Source organism: Peromyscus leucopus, chromosome 9 (genome assembly GCF_004664715.2).
Source record: "Peromyscus leucopus breed LL Stock chromosome 9, UCI_PerLeu_2.1, whole genome shotgun sequence".
In the NCBI taxonomy this organism is placed as follows: Eukaryota; Metazoa; Chordata; class Mammalia; order Rodentia; family Cricetidae; genus Peromyscus; species Peromyscus leucopus.
In genome coordinates, this window is record NC_051070.1 from 108,492,680 (window position 1) to 108,515,872 (window position 23,193).

General features: G+C 37.5%; 1 protein-coding gene across 6 annotated transcripts in view; it reads left to right on the forward strand.

Moving 5' to 3' along the window:
• Ankrd28 (ankyrin repeat domain 28) overlaps positions 1-21,629 on the forward strand; it is a 146,534-nt gene extending 124,905 nt beyond the window's left edge. For 5 of the 6 annotated variants that reach the window (XM_028891267.2, XM_028891269.2, XM_028891271.2 and 2 more), the window contains 11 exons: positions 1,391-1,592; positions 5,171-5,258; positions 5,617-5,734; positions 5,815-6,034; positions 8,457-8,544; positions 8,629-8,712; positions 9,321-9,466; positions 10,227-10,309; positions 10,675-10,757; positions 12,489-12,580; positions 18,052-21,629. In XM_028891267.2, coding sequence (XP_028747100.1) covers positions 1,391-1,592; positions 5,171-5,258; positions 5,617-5,734; positions 5,815-6,034; positions 8,457-8,544; positions 8,629-8,712; positions 9,321-9,466; positions 10,227-10,309; positions 10,675-10,757; positions 12,489-12,580; positions 18,052-18,338 — 1,491 coding nt within the window. In that variant the 3' untranslated portion in view covers positions 18,339-21,629. Of the gene's footprint in view, positions 1-1,390; positions 1,593-5,170; positions 5,259-5,616; positions 5,735-5,814; positions 6,035-8,456; positions 8,545-8,628; positions 8,713-9,320; positions 9,467-10,226; positions 10,310-10,674; positions 10,758-12,488; positions 12,581-12,690; positions 14,457-18,051 lie in introns of those variants that run through there. The other variant, XM_028891272.2, reaches the window with a different exon arrangement.
• The last annotated feature ends 1,564 nt before the right edge of the window (positions 21,630-23,193 follow it).

Below are 23,193 nucleotides of genomic sequence, written 5' to 3' on the forward strand. Positions count from 1 at the left end.
TATATGTGGACACTGCAGTTTATTCAGTCAGCTCGTCAGTGGACACTTAGCGTTGCTTTATCCTTTGGCTGTGTAAGTGCTGCTGTGTTGGTTTTTCTAAACTGAAATGGACATAGTTATGCAATTTAATGACTAAATTCAGTGAAGCATGATTATATTGCATTTTTAACATTTTATAGCTAATCCTAAGAAGATTTCAGAAATTAGTTGAAATAGTTTTTTTTTTTTCCTATTATTATTAATTTAAACTCATGTTTTCAGACAACCTGATACAGCGGACACTGGAGTAAGGCTTAAGGAAAGTGTTACTTCTTCCTAATGTTGGTACTAGACATACAGGCTTTTTCCTTTGGTTCCATAGAGGAAGTGATGAGAAGAGCCCTATACCAAAGCATCATGATTCCTGGTCTTCATTTTCTTTTCTCTTTATTTATTTTTTAAATACTATCTTCTGTGTGTCCAAATGAGATTCTTCAAAGCTCATTCTTGGAGTAGCGTGAGTTCATCCACTTAATATCACCCATTAAAATTGGGTGTGATCCTAAAATGAATTCTGTTGTCTACACTCACTTTATCTTTGAGATAGTTAAGCTTGTAGATAAACTTTCAGTACAGACATCAGCAAAGCCTTGCTCTCTCTTTGCTTGTACTTTCTGACTTTTTCTTTCCTTCTTTTAAAGTGGACACCCTGAACCCTCAGTCCATCTCCTAAATGATTTTGATTCTGTCCTACCTTACATGAGTTCTGGAAATGGAACTTACGTCACCAGGCTTGCAGAGCAAGGGCTCTTACACACTGAGCCAGTTCACCAGCACGATTTTTGGGTATTTTTTACAATACTGCTTTATCATCCTTTGAAGCTTATTGCTTTATTCTCTGTACAGTATCCGGTCCAGTGTAAATGTATGTGCCATTGACATCTGGATTTTTAATATGGACTGTCTGGAAAGTTCCTTGTTATTAGCCTTATAGCCAGGGCTAATAACACATCCAGTTTTTGATATCTGCCATGATTCAGGCATTGTTACCACCTGTCATTTGAGGTTTTATTATTTACAGAATATGTATTTCTTAATATGGGAGAGTGGTGGTGATTTTTACAATAAAAAAATCTATGATTTAAACTTTTTAGCTTCTCAATATAAAAGTTTGTATTATCTCAGATATAACAAATGTAAACATGAATTTGCTTACTTTACCTTTTCCAAAGCATTGGGGTATTGGGCATGTAACTTAGTGGTAAAACTTGCTTATTTTCTTACTTACCTGGCATGCACAAGTCCTTAGTTTCTATCCCCAGAACCATGAAAGAGAGAGAAACCTACTTGGGGAGTCAGTCTAAATATTTTTTTTATTTGTTTTTTTAATTTTGTATATTTTTATTTCTAGGCCTATCATGGTCATCACCAAGCCCTGGAAGTGTTGGTACAATCTTTGTTAGATCTTGATGTAAGAAATAGTAGTGGTAGAACACCCTTAGATCTTGCGGCATTTAAGGGCCATGTGGAATGTGTGGATGTACTCATTAATCAGGGAGCTTCAATCCTCGTAAAAGATTACGTTTTGAAGAGAACACCTATCCATGCAGCAGGTATGCCAAATATTATACTTGATAATGCTGTTTATAATCTTAATGTACTTTTTCATACTGCTACTGGTAATTGTGTTTACTTTTTATGTTAAGTAGTCAAATGATTGTATTCTGAAGGAAAAACAACACTTTTAAAAAATCCTATACCTTTGGAATTGGATTTATGAAATAAGATATTTAGATTATAACTAGAGTTAAGTGTTCTTTTACTTCCTTTTTCCCTCTTTCTATCCCTCCCTCCTTCCCTTTCCGTTGTGTTGTGTTGTGTTTTGTTTTGTTTTGTTTGAGACAGGGTTTCTTTGTGTAGCCCTGGCTGTCTTGGAACTAGCTCTGTAGACTAGCCTGGCCTCGAATTCACAGAAATCCGCCTACCTCTACTTCCCAAGTATCTTTTACTTCTTTATAATGGAAGTTAGTTTAGATTAACATGTACCTTCATAGCAAATTATTAATGTTTTTAAAATGAATCTTTTTATTTTTAAGACTTATTTGAATTTCATGTGTATGAATATTTTGCCTGCATATATATGTGTTTGCCACGTGTGTGCCTGGTGCTTGAGAAAGCCAGAAGACAGTGTCAGATCCCCCAGGACTGGAGTTGTGAATGATTGTGAACCATCATGTTGGTATTAGAAATCAAACCTGGGTCCTTTGCAAGAGCAGAAGCTCTCTTAGCTACTGAGTCATCTCTCTAGACCTAATAGTCATTTTTATTTATTTTACTGCTGTATTGCATAAACTCTTAGAAAAAATTTACAGAATGTTAATTTCTGCAAGAACTACTCCAAGTTGTAGTTTCATATAAGTACTGCACGCTAACCGATTGCACCACTGGAGCTCCAAAGTTGTGGTTTCATAATTTTGCCAATGTACTAAAAAATGCAGGCATGTGTAACCAAGTTATTGGTATACAGGAAAAGATTGGCAAGGGGGAAGAAAACAATCATAGAAATGACTTAGTACTAGCCGTATATTAATAGAAGACACAAATTTCCCAATTCTTTTTAAGGATTACTTACTATGAGGCACAGTACTTTTTTTCAATAACCAAGACTAGTACAATTAAAAAATAATAGTCAAGTGTTAGTCTTAGTTCCAATCTTTATGTGATCTGATTCAGTTCACTTTGTGTTTATGAAGTAATCCTTAAGAAACCATTCAATATATGACTTGAATTGTACTTGTATTGTTTGGGGACAGATACATTTTAGAAGACTATAGAAATATAGAAAACATTCCCTGTTGTTCCCAGAGCAGCTTTTAAAAACTATTGGATATTCAGGTAAGGCCTAGAGACAGATATTTTAATGAGTATTTAAACTCTCTCTAATAAAGATGTTTGTAGAAACTATCAAGTAGTATGAATAAGGGGCCATTTTCTATTATAAATAAGAGTGGAGTCAGCTGGGCAGTGGTGCCACACGCCTTTAATTCCAGCCCTCAGGAGGCAGAGGCTAAAGGATCTCTCTTGAGTTCAAGGCCATCCTGGTCTGTAGAGCGAGTTCCAGGACAGCCAGGCCTACACAAAGAAACCCTGTCTCAAAAAAAATAAAGAATGGAGTCATACAAATCTATCTACAAAATGATACTGTAACCACAGCATATTTACAGAACCAGTTTAGAGCTTTCAGTGGAGCATCTGCCATCGTTGTCGTTCCCTCGTTTTTCAACACATGGTCTCATTACCCTAAACTGGCTTGGAACTCCACTGTATACAGCCCATGACTGCTTCAAACTGACAGTTTTCCTGGATCCAGCCTCCCTCTCAAGTGCTAGGAGTACAGGCAGCCACTAGTCTAATTCATATACGTTCTTGAAAAATAAAGAGCACTGAGACACTCTGCCATATAATGCACCATAAGTGCTACCCATCAAAAAGAAGAAAAAACACTGAATGAAACTGGTTCTGTAGATGTCTTCCACATTCAGAGATCTCTTAGGAAGCATCTTATTACTATGCTATCGGAAAAGCACAGATTCCCCCTGCTTCCTGAAGGTTAACATGCTTTTCTCACAATGATAGTATGGTGGTATTGTGGTTATTGAACTTAGAACACAAAAATACTCATCAGTATCTGCTAGGTACTGAATGCAAAGGAACTTTTTAATAATAGGCCAAATTAGATCTCTTTGAACTATCCCTAAGTATTTTGATACTTGTTTATTACTAAGCTAAGAGCTCTTCCCAGAGTGCAACATACAGATTGAGGGTGGTTTTGAGTCAGAAGTTTTTGTAACTTACTAGTTTCATAGAACTGTTAAGAAGTACTGTAGAAAGGCTGGAGCTGTACTGACTCAGCTGGCTGAGTGCTTGCCTAGCATATGTGAAGCCCTGGGTTTGACTTCAGTACCACATAAAAAGTCGAATAGTGCTGCATGCTTGTAATCTCAGTAGAGAAAGGTCAGAAGTTCCATCCCCAGTACCGTATAAAGACGGTATAGTGATACTCACTTTTAATTTCAGATAGAAGCACAAAGATCAGGAGTTCAGGGCCATTCTTTCATAAACAGTTAATTTGAGGCTTGTCTAGGCTGTAGGAGACCCTGTCTCAAAAAAAAAAAAAAAAAAGAAAGTACTATAGACAATTGGGCATCTAGTTTTCTGTCATTACTATTTTCTATCTATTTGTCTATCTTTTGGGGAGGGCTTAGAAATAGTGGAAGACTTTCCTTTCTATATCATTGTGTCACTTAAATATTTCCATACACTTCAAGTTTATTACTTAAGGCAGGACTTGAATTTTGAAGGAGATAAATTTTAAAGGCTTCTTATTTAGGTGGAGGGGTTGTTCTTCCACTTGCCAGCAAAGCTTTGGGGCATATAAAAACATTTCTTGATAAAATATGTGTCATTTATTATGTGTATGCTATTTGGAATTCGTTTTAGCTATAAATCATCTAACCAAACGTTTCCTAAATTGACTGGGGTTTAGTCTCACCCTAGAGAGTGGTGCAGTTCTACAGTTGGCTGATTCCACAATGTCAGTCAGCAGTCCCCCAGACTCTTCATTGCCTCTTGTGTCAGAGCAGAATATGATTGATATGATTGACTTGGTCTGCGACTGCCTTAATCTAACATGGTTGACTTGATTGTACCCTTAGCTAGAGACAGGTCACTCTTTGTAGTGGCAAGATAAATAAAATGAGGATTCTGTTAACATGAGGGAGGATGAAGGGATGGGGGGTAATGTGCATCTGCTTGCTGTATGCAGGAATGAGTCCCTTAACAACAAATGCAGAATAAAACTTACTTTGTACGCATAGTTGTCCTGCTTATTTAATTCAGTGGAATTGCCCCCAAATTATGTTCTAAAAGATGTACTTACTCTAAGATATTTTTGTTTTATTGTATATATTAAAATTATTTTAAGGGGGCTGTCAAGGTGACTAAGAGGTCAAGAGCACTGGCTGCTCTTCCAGAGGACCTGAGTTCAATTCCCAGCAACCACATGGCAGCTTACATGTAACTGTGACTGTAACTCAAGTCCAGTGGATTCAACTCCCTCACAAAGACATGCAGGTCAAACACCAATGCATACCAAGGGGGAAAAATTATTTAAATTTTTTTTACTTTACAGCAACAAATGGTCATTCGGAATGCTTACGGTTATTAATAGGAAATGCAGAACCACAGAATGCTGTAGATATTCAAGATGGAAATGGACAGTAAGTTTTAATAATTTTTAAATTAACTTTTTTTTTAAATATCTCATTATATAACCCAGGCAGTCCTTCATTCCACAATCTCACTACTTCACCCTTTTTAGTGTTGGGATTACAGGCATGTGCCACTATACCTTGCCTTTAGATTGCTATTACAAGAACTAGATATTCTAATACTTTGACCCCCTTTTTAGTAAATATGTCATAGTTTGTATATTGAAAATACATATATATATAGTTTTTCTTTTAAATACATACAAAGTTATGTCACCGAAGTGCACATATAGAAAATAAGCCATCCCATCATTGCTGTTTTAGAGTTTTGTAAGTGATGCACTAACCTAATTCTGTTATTGTTTAGGACACCTCTCATGCTGTCTGTTCTCAATGGACACACGGACTGTGTATACTCACTACTGAACAAAGGAGCAAACGTAGATGCCAAAGATAAGTGGGGAAGGACAGCATTGCATAGAGGGGTAAGCCAGAATTAGATGAACTAACATTGGCCCATGGTGCCCCACATCATGTATTTAATATACCCAAATTGTTTTTGCAGGCAGTTACAGGCCATGAAGAATGTGTAGATGCATTACTTCAACATGGTGCTAAGTGCTTACTAAGGGACAGCAGGGGTCGGACACCTATACACTTGTCAGCTGCCTGTGGACACATTGGAGTTCTTGGAGCTCTTTTGCAGTCAGCAGCATCCGTAGATGCAAATCCAGCCATAGTAGACAATCATGGGTATACAGCACTTCACTGGGCTTGCTACAATGGTTAAGTATTAATTAAAATTAATTAAAAACTTGCACTGAGTGTCTGCCTACTAGGTACTAAGTAAAAACAAGCAACACAAAATACATTGTGATATTGATGACAACAGCATATTTATAAGGCGGGCTTAAAATATAACATTAGTGGAAAGAGTAGGAATAATCTGTCTACTCTCTAGTTGTATCTTACTCCTGTCCTTTATCACACTAAAGACAAGTCACTAATTTTCAAGTGTTTGAGATAAGCCTTTACATTCTTTTCCTTTCTACTCACTTGGATTGATGTTGAGTGGTTATAGTACAGTAGCTAAAGATTGTCCCTGAAGGAATTGCTATATATTGCTGTTCACTTTGTTTTATAATATGAATTAACATTTTGTGAGTCTGATAACCTGAGAAAGTATTTACAAATGTGAATTTTATGTAAAAATTAGTAAGATAAACTTTTAAAGCAAAATTATTTTGGGTGGTGGGTTTCAAGACAAGGTTTTTCTGTGTAGCCCTGGGTCCTGGACTTCATTCTGTAGACCAGGCTAGCTGCAAACTCAAGAGATCCACCTGCCCAAGGCAAAAATTTTTTTTTTTTTTTTTTTTTTTTTTTTTTTTGTTTTTTTTTTTTTTTGGTTTTTTTTTTTTTGGTTTTTCGAGACAGGGTTTCTCTGTGTAGCTTTGCGCCTTTCCTGGAGCTCACTTGGTAGCCCAGGCTGGCCTCGAACTCACAGAGATCCGCCTGGCTCTGCCTCCCGAGTGCTGGGATTAAAGGCGTGCGCCACCACCGCCCGGCTTGGCAAAAATTTTTATTGGCTGATTTTTTTTTTTTTATAAACGTTATCAGTGACCACCATTAAAAACCATGTCACATAGAAGTGTATTTCCTAAGGTAGAACATTTACTTGTCTTGTGGAGATTTACTCTCATAACATTTCTTATCTTATACATTTTGTACAAGAAACAGAATTTTATACAACTAGCATGTCTGGTTGCCCTTTAAAAAATTCAAAACAGATGTGTCTAATTTTTCAGACAAGCAAAATTGTAGTGATTCTGAATTGAGCTCGAAGAAATGTATGTTAGTTCATGCAATGAGACCACACAGTCTAAAAAAATTACTGCCATATTTTTAACCAAATGCCTGCATTATAATTTGATGTTACAAAAGTGGAATATATTAAATGGTTTTACTCTGATTAGTAATTTTTCTTCAGAAAAATGGAAGTATTCTAATTAAATCAAAATAAATGTTTCTCTCAAAATGATGACCAGATTTTAGAAAAGACTTGGCTATAAACTTAGTAAGCTTAAAGTCCAAAATTTCAATTTATATAGTCATTTGCTTGTATAATTTTGAGTATTTTTTGCTTATCTCATTTATTCCTTTCAAAAGCTAATTAACTTTTCTTGACGCTCTAAGCACCCTCAGAAATAACTTTCTGAGCTGGGCAGTGGTGGCACACACCTTTAATCCCAGCACTTGAGACTTGAGGCAGACGGATCTTTGTAACTTCAATACCAGCCTGGTCTTCAGAGCTAGTTCCAGGACAACCAGGGCTACATAGAGAAACCCTGTCCCAAAAAGAGAGAGAGAGAGAGAGAGAGAGAGAGAGAGAGAGAGAGAGAGAGAGAGAGAGAGAGAGAGAGAGAGAGAGAGAGAGAGAGAAAGAGAAACAACTTTCTGAAATACTAAAAGAAATACTAAGATTGTCAGCTTGGTTCTACCAAGTGCTGTTCCCTGGAGATAGCAGATAGAGTACTCCATTCCAACACAGATAGTGGGTCTCTAACCCTTGGTCTCAGGGTTTGTGGGTTACAGCTACTGGTAATGTCTGCATTGTTAACAGGACCCGAGAAGTTTAAAAATCTTTACAAGAGCAACTTTTTGAGGGATGCGCAAAAAGGTTCAGCAGTAAAGGTACTTGACACCAAGCCTGACAACCTAAATTTGCTTCCTGGGAACCATCTCCTAGGCTAAGAAAATCTGAAGTTTTGGTTGAGATTTATTGCTTTGTTGGTTTTTTGTTTTTTGTTTTTGTTTTTTTTTGCTTATGTTTTTAAAGTTGCTTTTTAAAAAGCTATCTGCCTACTTCTCTCAGCAGGCAGTATATTTGTCCTTTTTCACAATATCATGTTTTAGGAAATTGTCCTATGCATGCTATTATAGAAAGATACATATAGTTTATTAATTGAAAAGGAAAGTTGCAGAACAAAATATACCATTTGAACTGTAAAAAGAAAAAAATAAGTATATGCAGGCAGCTGTGTATGCCTAGAAATTTTCTAGAGCTATTGAGATCACTGGTTATGGTCTAAAGAGTGGAGGTGGTATGGAGCAGGGTCTTAAACATTCTCCTCATAGATACTTCTGTGTATTTGAGATTGTTGCAAGTATCTCTTGGATTTTAATATCTAGTTCTTATGCACCTACTAGGTCATGAGACATGTGTGGAACTGCTTTTAGAACAGGATGTTTTCCAGAAAATAGATGGAAATGCTTTCAGTCCATTGCATTGTGCTGTGTAAGTAAAGTCATAGTGAATCAAATTCCTTGAGTATTTTAAGAAACACTGTTACTGTGACTGATAACCTTGTATCCTGTCCAGGATCAATGACAATGAAGGTGCTGCTGAGATGCTTATTGATACCTTAGGAGCCAGCATTGTGAATGCCACAGATTCAAAGGGAAGGTAGGATTCCAGTTAGTAGCATACGGTATTACTTTCAATAAGAGAAGGCACTGTAATTATTGACAACCTGTTTGAGAGCTTATAGAGAATGCAAAACTAATTGAAAACAGGATTTTGCAGATGTTGTAAATTATTATAAAGTCTTAAGTTCTTTGCATTATTAGTGCATTTAAATTTTTTTGTCATTTTATTTTAAAATGTAAACATTACTCTCCTGATTTAAGAAGTATGATTTTAAACCCAGAGAAAATAGCTTAAAAAGTTAATAGTTTTCTAAATTGGATTAAAGACTGAAAGAAGAGTCGAACAATTGTAATAAGTAGTTTTTTGAAAGTAAACTGTTATTCTTTTTAAGTTTTCTTTAATAATACAGTGTTATTTTAACAGTATTATATAGTTCATCCTTAGTTTAGACAAGTTGTAGTTTAAGATAGATTGTGTAAAGTATACATATATAAACTAGAAATTTGTGAGTTCCATTGAGCTTATCTTAGCAATGCTTTTATAACCTAATATGCAAACTCTTGAAAAATGTTTGTCCTGAAATAAAGAATAATTTTCCCAACGTATGTGCCATTCAGCTTGTGTTCTACATTTCACTGTCCCAGGACTCCTCTCCATGCCGCTGCCTTCACAGACCACGTAGAGTGTTTACAGCTGCTGCTCAGCCATAATGCTCAAGTCAATTCCGTGGACTCTACTGGGAAAACACCCCTCATGATGGCTGCAGAAAATGGACAAACTAATACAGTTGGTAAAGAAACTGCTTAGAGAAGCTGAGGCCTAGAGTGTGAGGTCAGCCTTGGCTACATAGTGTCTCCATAAAGAAAAGGAGAATTGTTTAGAACCTGGCTTAGTGTGCACCTATAAACTCAGCTACCCAGGAGCCTGTCAGAAGATTGCAAACGTAAGGCTACTCTGGGCTAGGTAGTAAAGCACAACCCATGTTGCTTTTTGTTTTTTAAACTGTTTAAGAATTCTGTTCTATGTGTGTAACTTAGATTCCCGACCCTTCTGACTTCCATGAATTATCTCACCATTCCACATTTAATTTTGGAACATTGCCCTTACTGACTGAAAAGTTTTCTTTAACAAAGTAGTTCAACCTCATGATTTAACAATACTGGCTATGGAATGAGATTGAATGAGTGTGAGTCCTAGATCTTAAGTGACCTCCTGCCTCAGTTTGTTCACTTGTAAAATGAGACAACATCTGCTTTAGAAGATTGATGTGAGGTTAACTATAACCTATAAATTCAGGACATATAAAACTTGGGCATTTATTAACACTTCAAAATGTTAATTATTGTTGCTACCATCTGATTTGCATAAGAATATAAAGGTTCCATATTGTATGACAATATAATGCATATGTTATATTACAGTGTTTTTCTTGCAATTAAGTATTTGTAAGAGGGATATTTTGTGCTGTATGTCTTCATTTCTCTAGTGATTTAGTGGTAGTCTGTAAACATGTTCATAAACATAAGAACTGATGCACTTTTTCTTCCCAGAGATGCTGGTTAGCAGTGCTAGTGCAGATCTGACTTTACAAGATAAGAGTAAAAACACCGCCCTTCACTTGGCTTGCGGCAAGGTATGTACATAGTTTAAGAATGTAGTTTCATGGTTACTATTGGGTGGCATCAAGTTTTTTCAGCTCACTAAAATGAACAGAAGTTAGAAACAAACCTAATGATTACTAACCCCGAGTTTCTTGGGTGGAGGTGGGGTGGGGAGTGTTGGCTTACTAGGTTTTCAAAAACAAGTGTAACACTTACTTAACTGCTACTGACCTGTCTTCTTATTCCCATTTCTGATGCCTTTTAATAAATACTTCAGACATTCGCTTAGAAAAATTGTGATAGGTGTGTAATATTGTACATATGGTAAAGATGATTGAGTTTATATGTTTGTTCTTAATAGTGTGCAGTTTTTAAGAGCTATTTGCCACAATTTTAGGGTCATGAAACTAGTGCCTTGTTAATACTGGAAAAGATAACAGATAGAAACCTCATCAATGCAACCAATGCAGCCTTGCAAACGTAAGTACTTTGAGTATCTGGGTAAACTTAGTGATCTATATAATTCTAAAAAAGGATAAATGCACTTTTTAAAATGTGACCAGAGGATTGGGGATTTAGTTCAGTGGTGGAGCCCTTGCCTAGCCAGCGCAAGACCCTGGGTTCAGTCCTCAGTTCCGGGGGAGGGGGAAATGTGACCAGTAGTATAGATTAGTTACAAACTGTTTAAATAATAACTCACGGTCTCCCCCGAGGATCTCAGTCCTCGGGGGAGACCTTGATCTGGAGGAGGTGGGAATGGGGGGAAGGGGAGGGGGACAGGAAGGGAGAGAACAAGGGAATCTGTGGCTGTTAGGTAGAACTGAATAGTATTGTAAAATAAAATAAAATTTAAAAAAATAACTCACTTCTGAAATCATGTAACTAAAAAATATATTACTTTAAAAGATTTTGAACTGAAACTTTATTACAACGTTGATGAATTTTTTTCTCAGTTTACTTATTCATATAATTTTCTAAAAGAAGGCTATGCTATTCTGTGTGTTATCAAAATTAACTAAAAAGTGCCATTTCATACTAGCAGTAAATGAGGTAAGAAGCTGTGTGTGTGTGTGTGTGTGTGTGTGTGTGTGTGTGTGTGTGTGTGTGTGTGTAGCTTAAAGAGGTTTCCGAAAGAATCAATCTCTTAGTATAAGCAGTAAGTCTTGAGTTTGACTGACAGAGATCTTAGGCCCATGTCTCCCATCTTTGTCTTCCAATTTCCATTGGTTTTAAAAGAGAAAAAAAAAAAAAGCTTGAAATAGTTCACATTCCAGGTTCAGGCAAATCCCTCAACGCTCCAAATATTAGTCTTGAGGCCAATAAACATCTTTTAAAGATTATTAGAATTTGTGGTATTGTAGTTTATAGCTTTTATTATGTATTCATTAACTTCATTTCTTAGCAAGTTAAGACTGTAGTTCCCCTAGTCCCAGTGGACATCTACATACAACATTGTGGAAGAGGGGATCAAAAGATGGTAAGAGCCAGAGGGTCAAGGAATTTTTTGTGAGATTGTGTCTTCTAGTAAGGTCAGAAGCTAAACCCATAAAGTCTTGCCAACATGGCTGCCTAAACATGACCTGAATAAGGACAACAACATTAGCCATGCCAGAGTGGACCAGGGAAAACCCAGGAGGTCTCAACCCCTCACAAAGAACTACTGGTACCTAAGGAATGCTGAGAGCAGAGAATGGTCTTCTCCAAGGAAGAGCATGCCAATCCAATACCAGTAGTCAGCCCAGAAAACAAACATACAACATATACAAGTGGCATTATACAAACTGAACAGGTTATATTTAGGAATATACATGTATATACATATATACATGGAATAAAAATAAATAAAAAGAGGCTATGAATTTGAAAAAGAGTATATGGGAGGGTTTAGAGACGGGAAAGGGAAATGATGTAATTATATTAAAACCTCAAAAGTACAAGAAATTAAAAAAAGAATGTAATTCATTTGGTTAACTTTTTAAATATGGAGGTTTGGAAAGTACAAAGGATTCGATGGGGTCAGGAAACTACTACTGATGTCTAAGGCCGAGCTTCTTATGGAGGTGCTACTGCCCCTCCCATCTTCCTTGATTGAGAACTAGGTGTCTCGGTCCTTATCTCTAGGTCTTCACAACTTGACCAGATAGATGCTCTGTGCAGGCAGGTGTATGTCTGTGCATGGACTGCACATATATGTACAATTTTCCCCCGCAGGCCCCTGCATGTTGCTGCCCGAAATGGGCTAACAATGGTTGTTCAAGAGCTTCTGGGGAAAGGAGCAAGTGTACTTGCCGTGGATGAAAATGGTAAGTAAGCTCCATGCGCCCTTTCCATAGCCAACTTCTTGGCAGAAGTTTTTTCTTGATGGTGCATCTTTGAAGTAAAATAAAGTTCTGTACTTTTTTATTGGGCAAAGAAGAACACTGAAATTAATATTGAGGAGTTCTTTGTAGTAGAGAAATAAGAGCAAAAGGAACAAGAAAAAAGTCCATCTGGTAGGTGAGCATCTGAATTTGCATATCTTCTATTAAACCAAATGTGATGTTTACTATTTGGTCACCACTATTATTTATTTTGGTAGCCAAAGATTCATTCAACAAATATTTACCAAGGCCCTATGAGAATGTCATAATTTCAGGCAAAGCCAGTCCTTCTACTCTTAAATGAGATTCTGTTACCTCTTTCCTATTAGAGACCCTCACTTTAGCAATTACTCCCTCTCAGTATATCACTTTATGTATTTGCGGTATTGGAATCTAATCCAAGGCCTTGTGCATACTCTGCAAGTGCTCTACTTAGCTGCACCCTCAGCCTCACCCGTCAACATAAAGACATTCATTAGTCTGCCACCTTAGCAGTCACTGATCTCACAGCTGCTGCCAGCTGCCACTGTGTTTTACTCCAGGGATGACTTCATATAGGCAGGCCTTTGTCCCCACCACACTGTAGAACTCTTCTCATCAAGGTTCTTGGTTCTCCACGGTATTAAGTCAGTTCTTGTTTCACTTGGCAGGTCAGCTTTTAGTATGTGATTACTCCTTTTTTCTTGGTAAACTTCTTTTACTTTGCTTTTAGGGGATCCACACTAATGTAAAGTTCTGAAGTCTAAATCCTTTTTTCTTTTTTTCTCTGTCTGCATTTACCCTCTAGGTGACTACTCTAACCCTTGATTCTAAAAACTATTTGCTGAGACTTCCTAAATGTATATTGCCAGCCCATCCCTTCCCAGTGTCTGCATTCATATATCTAACTGCTTAACTAATAATACCATATGGATGTCTAATAAACAGAACTTTCAACCCTTTTCCTTACCCTTCCAATCCTGATTTCAGTTGAAGACAGGTGCTTTCTTTATAGCTCAAGGCAGGAATGTGAATTGTCCTCGGTTCCTCTCTCATGCCCACTGTACACTCCATCAGCAAATGCTATTGATTACTTTTAAAGTAATCCAGTATTTGGATCCATCTTTCTCTCTGCTTACTACCCTCACAGATATTTTTTAAAACACATGATAATATATTTCTCCTGTCAATTTATTCCTAGTTCTCACAGTGACCTACAAAGTACTCCAGTCTTGTGACCTTTCTGCCTCATTTTGCCCCTCCAGAGAAACTGCCACAGAGTCTGTATGTGCATTATAGTTTTTGTTTTAGCTGTCTTCTGCCTGGAACACTCTGATCTGCAAATATTCTTTGACTAAATCTTTTACCTGTTTCAAATCATACCTTCTCCTTAAAGCTTTACCTCAGTAATAAATTGTATTACGGCATTCGGTGTCCCAGTTAGCCTATTCATCTCTTGTTCTCAATAAAGCTTATTATAGTCTAACTTACTGAATATGATGTATTTTTTTCATGCTGATGTGTGTCTCCTCCATTAGAATGAATATGCACTCCATAAAAGCAGAGAATCTGTCATCTGTGTTCCCTAATGTTTTCTAAGTGTCAGAAGAGTTTGGGAGTTTAGTAGATGTTTGTTACATGTTTTATTATGTCAAACTGTTAAGCTGAGGCTTCTGTGTGGAATAAGTATGACATAGTCTACTCTCTATAAAGGAACATTAAAGAATGTTGACCCTTCCTTACAAGATCAGATCAAAGACATTCCAAAATAGCAGCAAGTGGGGAGGGAATGTTTGTTTGTTTTTCGAGACAGGGTTTCTCTGTACCTTTGGTGCCTGTCTTGGATCTCACTCTGTAGACCAGGCTGGCCTCGAACTCACAGAGATCCGTTTGGTTCTGCCTCCCGAATGCTGGGGTTAAAGATTGTGCACCACCGTCACCGGCTTTTTTTTTTTTATTATTGATAACTTTTTTTCATATAATATATTTTGATCATGTTTTCTCCTTCCAATTCTTCCCATATCCTCTTTACCTCCCTACTCACCCAATTTTATGTTCTCTCTCCCTCTCCTTAAAATTAGACAAACAAACAAACAAAAAAAACCCACAAAAAATGGAAATCAAAATAAATAAGCAAAAGACCAATAAGGAAAAAAAAAAGTCCAAAGCAAATGATACAAGTCTACAAAAATACAAAATATTAAAAATATTTAAAAATATGAAAATAATAGTTTTGTTGGCCAACTTTTTTGTTGTTGTTGTCGTTTTTTGTTGTTGTTGGTTTTTGCTAGGGGTGGGGTGGGGGACATTTCACAAGAGGGTCTCTCTGTGTAACAGTTGTGGCTGTCCTGGAATCCCTCTGTAGACCAGACCGGCCTCCTCCGACTCTTACAACCTCTCCCCGCTCCTCTTCCACAGAGATCCTTGAGCCTTTGAGGGGAGAGCTTTGATGCAGACATCCCATTTAGTATTAAGTGCTCTAATATCTCTCACTCCGCACATTGTCCAGTTGCAGGTTTCTGTGTGTATGTGTTAGTTAGTTAGTTAGTTAGTTAGTTAGTTAGTTAGTTAGTTAGTTAGGGAGAGAGCCTTCTAAGCTGAAAGAGCAATAAACCTATTGAGAGAACTTGAGGTGAGTCAAGCGTTAGATCAGGTTGTTAGGAGCCTAACGTTAGAAAGATGGCAGCTTGTCTGAAAGGGGAGCAGCAAGACTGGAGTAGGGAAACAAGACTTAGAAGCATAGATGGCCACCAGCATCGAGATGAGGTGCTCAGAGTGAAAAAGAACATGGATGCCAAAGCTACACAAAGAAACCCTGTCTTGAAAAACCAAAAAAAAAAAAAAAAAAAAAGAACATGGATGCTTCCTAGAGTGTATGGTCATAGGTCTTTGGGATCTGATAAGGAGGGATGAGGTTTTGTAGATGAAGTCATATTTACTGTGACTTGAGAAGCTTGTGTGGATGATACTTTAAATGGCATTGAGCCAAGAATACCCTGTATTAACTTTATTTGGACACAAATAGAAAGCTGAATGAAACTGGGCAGTTAAATGTATGGATCTGAAACACAGAAGCACAATCTAGATATTTCTAGGAATACAGCTACTTGTCTAGATTAAAATGAATGCCACATTATGCATATTATGATAGCTGCCGACATGTACTTCTTTGTTGACTGTTTATAGGAATTCATGTTGTCTTTTTAAGAAATGAAAAAGAAGTGGGCCAGTGTGTGGCACTACTTTATTCCCAGCATTCAGGAGGCAGGGGCAGATGGGTCTCTGAGTTCGAGGCCAGCCAGGACATACAGAGAAACCCTGTCTCAGAAAGATAGAAACGAAAAGGATCATATCCTGTTGATGAAGGTTCCCCACTGGTAACCTAGTTCTCCTCTAATGCCTTTGACATGTTTCATAGTAATGTGGCTTTAATTCACAAGCTAATATGTCAATAATCTCATTTTATGATTGTGTGTAGTGATAGTTGTTAATCAGTCTAGTAACAACAGGTTGATGATTAATTACGTTATGAAGACTAAATAAAGACAAGGTAAAGGGGCCAGTACATTCTGTGCCTTTGTTCGCTTCCAAGAATGGGGCTAGTGGTATTGGAAGAGGAGAAGGAGGAGGAGGAACATGTTACATATTCATGGACTGTCCTCAAGAAGTTTCTCATGTAACCACACCAGCTCATGTAGAAGAAGAAAGAAGCTTCTGTTTTCAGAAGCCACTGATGAGAGATGTGTTCCCACTCACTCAGGTCATCGTGTCCTATATCTAATGGTTTGGCTCTTAAAAGATATGTGAGAAGAAAGCTGTTGCTCAGGCACTTTGAGGAAGTAGTTTAATTAAAACATACTCATCCTTCAGCCACTCTTGCCAGTTCTTTGGGGTAGTCAGCTAGTTGTTCCCTTTGACCTTTAGCAAAATGGCAATTTTACTTGAAGGCTAATAATATCTTCGTAATAATGATAATGAAAATATGTGGAAGAAGAGGGGACAGCCAGATGCCCAGTAGTTAAATGTATGTATTGTGGTATGATCCTATAATGAAATACAATACAGCAGCAAAAATTACCTGACTATAGTTGCCTGTAACAAAATTAGGTCTCATACACAATTAAGCAAAAGAAGTCAGATTTAAAAATATGTATACTATATGCTTCTATTTATATTAGGTTCAAAAACTAAGTAACAAGGAAATAGTTACCACAGAAGGAAAAGGTCTGGATAGAGTTACCACTGTGGAGGAAGAAAAGACATACAGCACTTGTGGTGTCTGGTGATGTTCTTTCTTTGTCCTTTCTTGTTCTGGCTGGTGACTATCAATATTTGGTTTGTGATAAAGCTATTTTAAAAACAAATAAGTCTTTTCAAATATATATGCAGATGCTGAAATAAGCATAATATGAAAAACAATGCAATAATAAATGAAGCTATAGTTTAAAATTATAAGACATCTGTGGCATTAGCACTTTTTGGCTCCATATGGTTAAAACAAGTTAAAAACAAAACTTCATATGGAATAATTGAAACTTGCCATCACACAGTGTTACTTTCACCATCTTCTCCCACTTCATCCACAAGGCTAGTTCTTTGCCAACCAAGGTACCACGTGCTTCCTCCATTGTTTGCCCACTGATGCTTGCTGTTGGGGCACTTGATGTATGAAGGTTGTCTGCTAAGATAAAAGGAAATACTTGTCTTAAATTCTTGGCTTTTAACATTTGCCTGTTTAGTTTATTATTTTCTTGTATGGATGTGTCTACCCAGTAGACCCCAGGAATCTGTAAGTGCATACCACTGTGCCTGGTTTACTTACATGGATTCTGGGTTTGAACTTAAGTCTTCATGCTTACAGGGTACTTTATCTACTGGGCCAGCTCCCCAACACCCAGTTTACCTACTATAGTCTTCAACTGAGGCTGCCTGACAAACACATTAGGAAATGTTAAATTGACAACTATAATATATTTGGTTTGTAGTTAATGAGCATCTCTTTAATGCTTAATTCATATATATTTAGATTCTCAGCATATAAAAGTTGAATTACACAGGTATGAATTGACACTAAGCATTGGCTCAGTGTTTTAAAGGGAGGTTGGCTAATCTATGTGTTTGTTGTGGTTTTTTCTTCTCCTTATTCTACGAATGCCCAGTATTTTCTGAGTTGGGTTGGATGTGTGATGGGTTGGGTGAGATGTTGGGGAAAGTGTGTATCTCAAGGCCCTAGTTTCTTCTCGTATTTAGTATGAATGCTTTCTTTCACCCCGCATTTTTATGATCATGTCTCTTTCTGCTTACTAGAAAGTTATCAATCTGCTATAAGAATTTGTTATAAGAATCTATGTGTAAAGTTTAAAACCTTTAGACTTACTACCCCATGTTTCATGGGTCTTAGGATACTAATTTTTAAATTTTAAATTGAATCCTAGGCTATACTCCAGCTTTGGCCTGTGCTCCCAATAAGGATGTGGCTGACTGCCTGGCTCTCATTTTGGCCACCATGATGCCTGTCTCCTCAAGTAGCCCATTGTCATCCCTGACATTCAATGCCATTAACCGTTATACCAACACCTCAAAAACAGTTAGCTTTGAAGCCTTGCCTATCATGAGGAATGAACCTAGCTCCTATTGCAGTTTCAACAACATTGGTGGGGAACAAGAGTACTTGTACACTGACGTGGATGAGCTCAACGACTCTGACTCTGAGACCTACTGAAAGGCTGAGCTAAAGGTCTAAAGAAGTTCCGACACTGAAACTTCACACCGGGCTTTTTCAGGAAGAAAAGCACTTTTCTTACTCATATACAAATTCATTCTGAAGAAAGATCACGCAGTGAACAAATGGAAGAAATGTGATGACATTAGGAAGAAGAATCTTAAAGGCAAGTTTTGCAAAAGGAACTTCTAGAATCTTAATAATGACTTGACCAGTGGAAAACACATTGATGTCGATTGCTTTGTGGGATTGTTTAATTGGCTTTGCAGGGCCAGAAACTGGGACACTGCTCCCTGACCTGCTTATGCAGGCAACACTGCTCTAAAGGAAGAGATAAGGACACTAGGTTCAATTGTACCCAGAAAATTACAGCTAAATTTAAATGCAATAAACGTTTGGTATAGTAGGCATTATGTACACACCAAATTGCCAAAGGACCAAATAGCGTACAGATTTTTTTTTATCGGAACGCCATTTTGTGGAAACAGAAGTAGGTGAAATGAGAAGTCATCTAAAGCGAACTTCAGTACTTCTGAAAATGAAGCTAAGATTTGGTTTGGTGTTGATTTTTGTAAAGAAAACATCGGAAAGCCTTCCAGTGCTGTATTAACCCATGAAAGAAAGCAAGTGTCTTTTTATGGTTTGTTTGTTGGTTGGTTTTTTTTTTTTTTTTTTTTTTTTTGCATAAAAATTTTAAGATTCCAGTTTTTATAAAATTCGAAACCAGCTGACTAGGTGCAGTGTGAGTGGAAGTACGTGTGACAGAGATGTCGATAAGTCAGGGCTACTACCCACTGTTGAGTGGTTTGGTTTTAAAATGAACTCTATTTCTTTAAGGAATTCCATAGTGGAAATGTTTTTGATGAAATTAAAAATCAGATCATATTACCTATTGTAGCTCAGTGGTCCTGGGGAGTGGGACTGTTTGAGCCTCTGCTTGGGTGACACACCTCCACCTTTGGGTTGGAGGACTTTTGGTGTCATTTATTAATGTTTGAGCTTTGCAAAGCAAGAATCAAAATTTTTTTAAAAATTAAACTGTTGTTATGAGAGATCATCTAAAGCTGGTTTTAAATTGTATAAAAACTAGAATTTTAAATTTTTTATATATAAAAAAAGACATCTGCTTTCTCTCATGGTTTAATGCAGTATGAAGGCTTTCATATGTTCATATGTTTCCTTTCTTTCTTTTTTTTTTGAGACAGGGTTTCTCTGTGCACCTCCGCTGTCCTGGAATTCACTGTGTAGATCAGGCTGGCCTCAAACACACAGGGATCCACCTGCCTCTGCCTCCTGAGTGCTGGCTAAAGGTGTGCACCACCATGCCCAGATTCAGGTATTTTCTTTATAAAAATCAACATCAAAGCATTTGGCTTCATTTCAGAAGTGTTGAAGTTTGGTGTAGATGATGATTCATGATATAAACAGAATCAGGTCACTTGGAAGGCATTTCTATATTGGGCAGAATTTAAAATTCTTCAGGCTTTAGGTTCAAGTCAGATCTAGAGTAGCATGTTTGCAGCTTGTACTGTCGGAGAGAGATTGCCTGCCAAATTGGAGACTGCCTTTCAGGTAATAGAGAAGGGGCTGACATTAGGCTTTTAAACAACACTTCTCTGTGGTTCTGCTTTTATTGTAACTGTTACTTTCCCAGTAAAAATGATTTCACATGGGGGGGGGTGGATCTTAATAGAGCTGGATAAAGTTCCATACATTGCAACAAAATGATACCAATTCACCTTATCCTTTTTGTATTGTGAAACTGGAACTTTATGACATTGTAAATTATCAGCTGGTTTTTCTGAATATAAAGTGTGAAAACACAGAACAGTATTTTGATCTATTTGATAATTTTGTGGGTTTTTTGAAGAATTAATGAGCATGTACATAGAAATAGTGACTGCTTGAATACTGTATTTACTTGCACTCTTTGAGTACATCAAAATTCCTGTATATTTTAGAGTATAATAAAACACAGATGTGAGTTGTATTTAATGAATAATGTATTTGTATCTGTGCATATTACTTAAAAATCTATAAAGTTTCTAGGGCATTGACTACTAGATTTTAAGCATTTTTTTCTAAAATATTTACAAAATTATAAATATAATCTCCATCTTTTCTTTATAATATAAAGAAGTTGTAATGAACCCTTCCTAACTAATAGTGGTAGAAGGGTAAATATGCATTTTAAAGACCGTAGACTACATTTTCTATTGTACCTTTTAAAAAAAAGAAAACTCAAGAGGATTCTAAAAGTATACCATATGTGTGCTTTCTCTTTCCTTTTAGGAATTCTCTTCTGAATTCCCTGAGGGAATTTTCTAGAATCTCAGAATTGAAAGAGACCTGAGGTTCATCCAGTCTAACCTCTTAACCAATGCAGGCGTCCCTTCTCCAAGGTTGTCTTTCCACCTTGAACACTTGCAGTGACTCTACCTCACAAGCAGTGCATTCATTGTTGAGCAGCTCTTTAGGAGGGCTCCTTAGCGGAGTTGAAGCCTCCCTCCGGGTAACTTCTGTCCTGGGCCCAGCTCTGTCCTCCAGGAGAGTGTGGGGAGAATGAGTCTTCCACCCTCTGCCACGCCTTCTCTTTCACAGGCTGTTGACTCCTTTGCTGCAGTGATTTCCAGAAGGACTCAGTAGACACATTGTCTCCACATCTAATGAAACCCAAGGTGTAGCTATAAAGTAACAAACTCATCTTTTAATTTATCCTCCTGTGTATGTAGAGACCGAAGATCATGCCTCACTTGATGTAAATGATGCCATAACTGAAAACATTTGGGAGGTAGTTGGTGCTGTTGCCAGCCAACTAGGAAAGCTGTTCCTTTGCTTTGTGGTAGTTTGTCCCTGACCTGAGCAACCCACTTCATTTGGTGTGCACCCGAAGAGGGAAATTCTGAAGTACTGTCCAGAAAGTGTTGACCAACACCAGTATTTGGAATAAATACACATATACGAGCAAAGCAAAGGACCCTAAGTTACTTTATAGTTACATGCACCTCATGTGGGAAAAGCACTGGACCTGGTTCTGTGGTGTTTTATCCTCGCCCAGAAGGGAAAGCCTGTCAGCCTTTAACCTCTGTGTGAAAGGTGATATCTGAAATACATGTATTACAGTAATACCAGCTTTTGCTCAAAAACAACTTTGGGGAAATAGTGATGATAGGTGACCTCGAACAGTGCCATTTAGTTCAGGAGATCTCTAAATGTAGCTGTAAATTTGGGGTTAATTTGGCTTCATACATTGGATCTTTTAAATGAAATAAAAATTTTTAATGCAAAAAATCAAGTGTCTTTCTTTTTCACACGTAAAGAATGTTTCCCTTTAAAATGTGTAGTGATAAGTTATGGCAGGTTTTCAGATAGGTGTTTTGCAGGTTGTTTCAAGTAGCCCAGGATGGATTCCTGGTCATTCTTCCTCCACTTCCAAGTGCTGGGATTACAGGTATGTGCCTCCATGCCCATCTCTGAGTTTTGTCCTTAAAAGTTCAGTGGCTTTTTAATAAAGTTATCTTGGACTTTTGAACTTATCTAAATGAATCTTTCAAATGTATTAAGTATTTATTTCTTACCTGCTATGTACCCGGGGTAGCAATAGGCAGAATGGTGGTAGTACCTTCAATGGCGAATAGTTTGATCTTGAGACAGTAGATGCAGAAAGTGATAAAATATGATTGAGATAAGCTGCTGAGGGAGACAGGAACAGGACATCTTGAGGAAGACAGAACAAGCTTCATGGAGGAGGTGGCGCAGAGATTGACATCAAGGAACAGGCTGAATTAGTGATTTCTTAGGTTCCAGAGCAGAGCCAGCGGCCTCCAAGTGCTCAGAAGATGGCTACGTGGGGATGCCGTGCTCTTCAGCACTTTGCTTCCTTTGTATGAAAAGAAACTATAAGAAACTAGATGGAGCTTAGATAACAGGCATAAAAACATACAGACATTAATAACTGGAGCAACAGATAAAGGGGACTTTAATCTTTCTTGAAATCATCTCTGCAGGTAACAATAATAGAAAAGACCAATACAGCATTTATCATGGGTCAGGCAAAGTCGTAAAATGCTTGAAATACATTATCCCTTAATCCCATAACTGAGAGAGGTTCTCTTATTAGCATTTAACATATGGAAGAAGATGAAACAATTTTTTACCAGGGCGGTAATTTTTAAAGCCTGAATTCAAATTCAGGCAGTCCTCCTTTACCATGATCCTTTAATGGTCTTCTATCATGTTTGCTGATTTTCTGTTAAAATCTTGACTTCAAAGTTGTTAAATTTCCTTCAGTTTTATTTTCATAGATGACTGTTTTTAGAACAAACAGGAATTTGGTTATGACCGATACTGAACACTTGCTGCTTGCAAAGGATCTGAGGCTCTGGATGTAGAGAGGTGAGGGAGGATGTAGTGTCATTCACCCTGTGATGGAGTAGCTCCAGAAAACCGGCCATCTGCTCACCTCCCAGTTACTTGAGCACCCTATATCTCACTTGCTTAAAATAATCTTCATGCCTTTGTAGGTTGGCTGATAGAGACTTGTTGAGTGACTGCTTCGAGCTGGGCCTGCACAGGCCTTTGCCACCTCTTAGGAGCTGACCTTCGTTTGTCTTATCTGTGTTCACCCTTGAGCCTGAGTTGAAATATAAGAAGTTACATGGGCTGGGTGGTGGTGGCACACACCTTTAACCCCAGCACTCAGGAGGCAGAGCCAGGCGGATCTCTGAGTTCGAGGCCAGCCTGGTCTACATAGTGAGTTCCAGGACAGGCTCCAAAGCTACACAGAGAAACCCTGTCTCAAAGAAAAAAAAAAAAAAAAAGAAGAAGAAGTTACATGGACATTTTCATGAGCCTG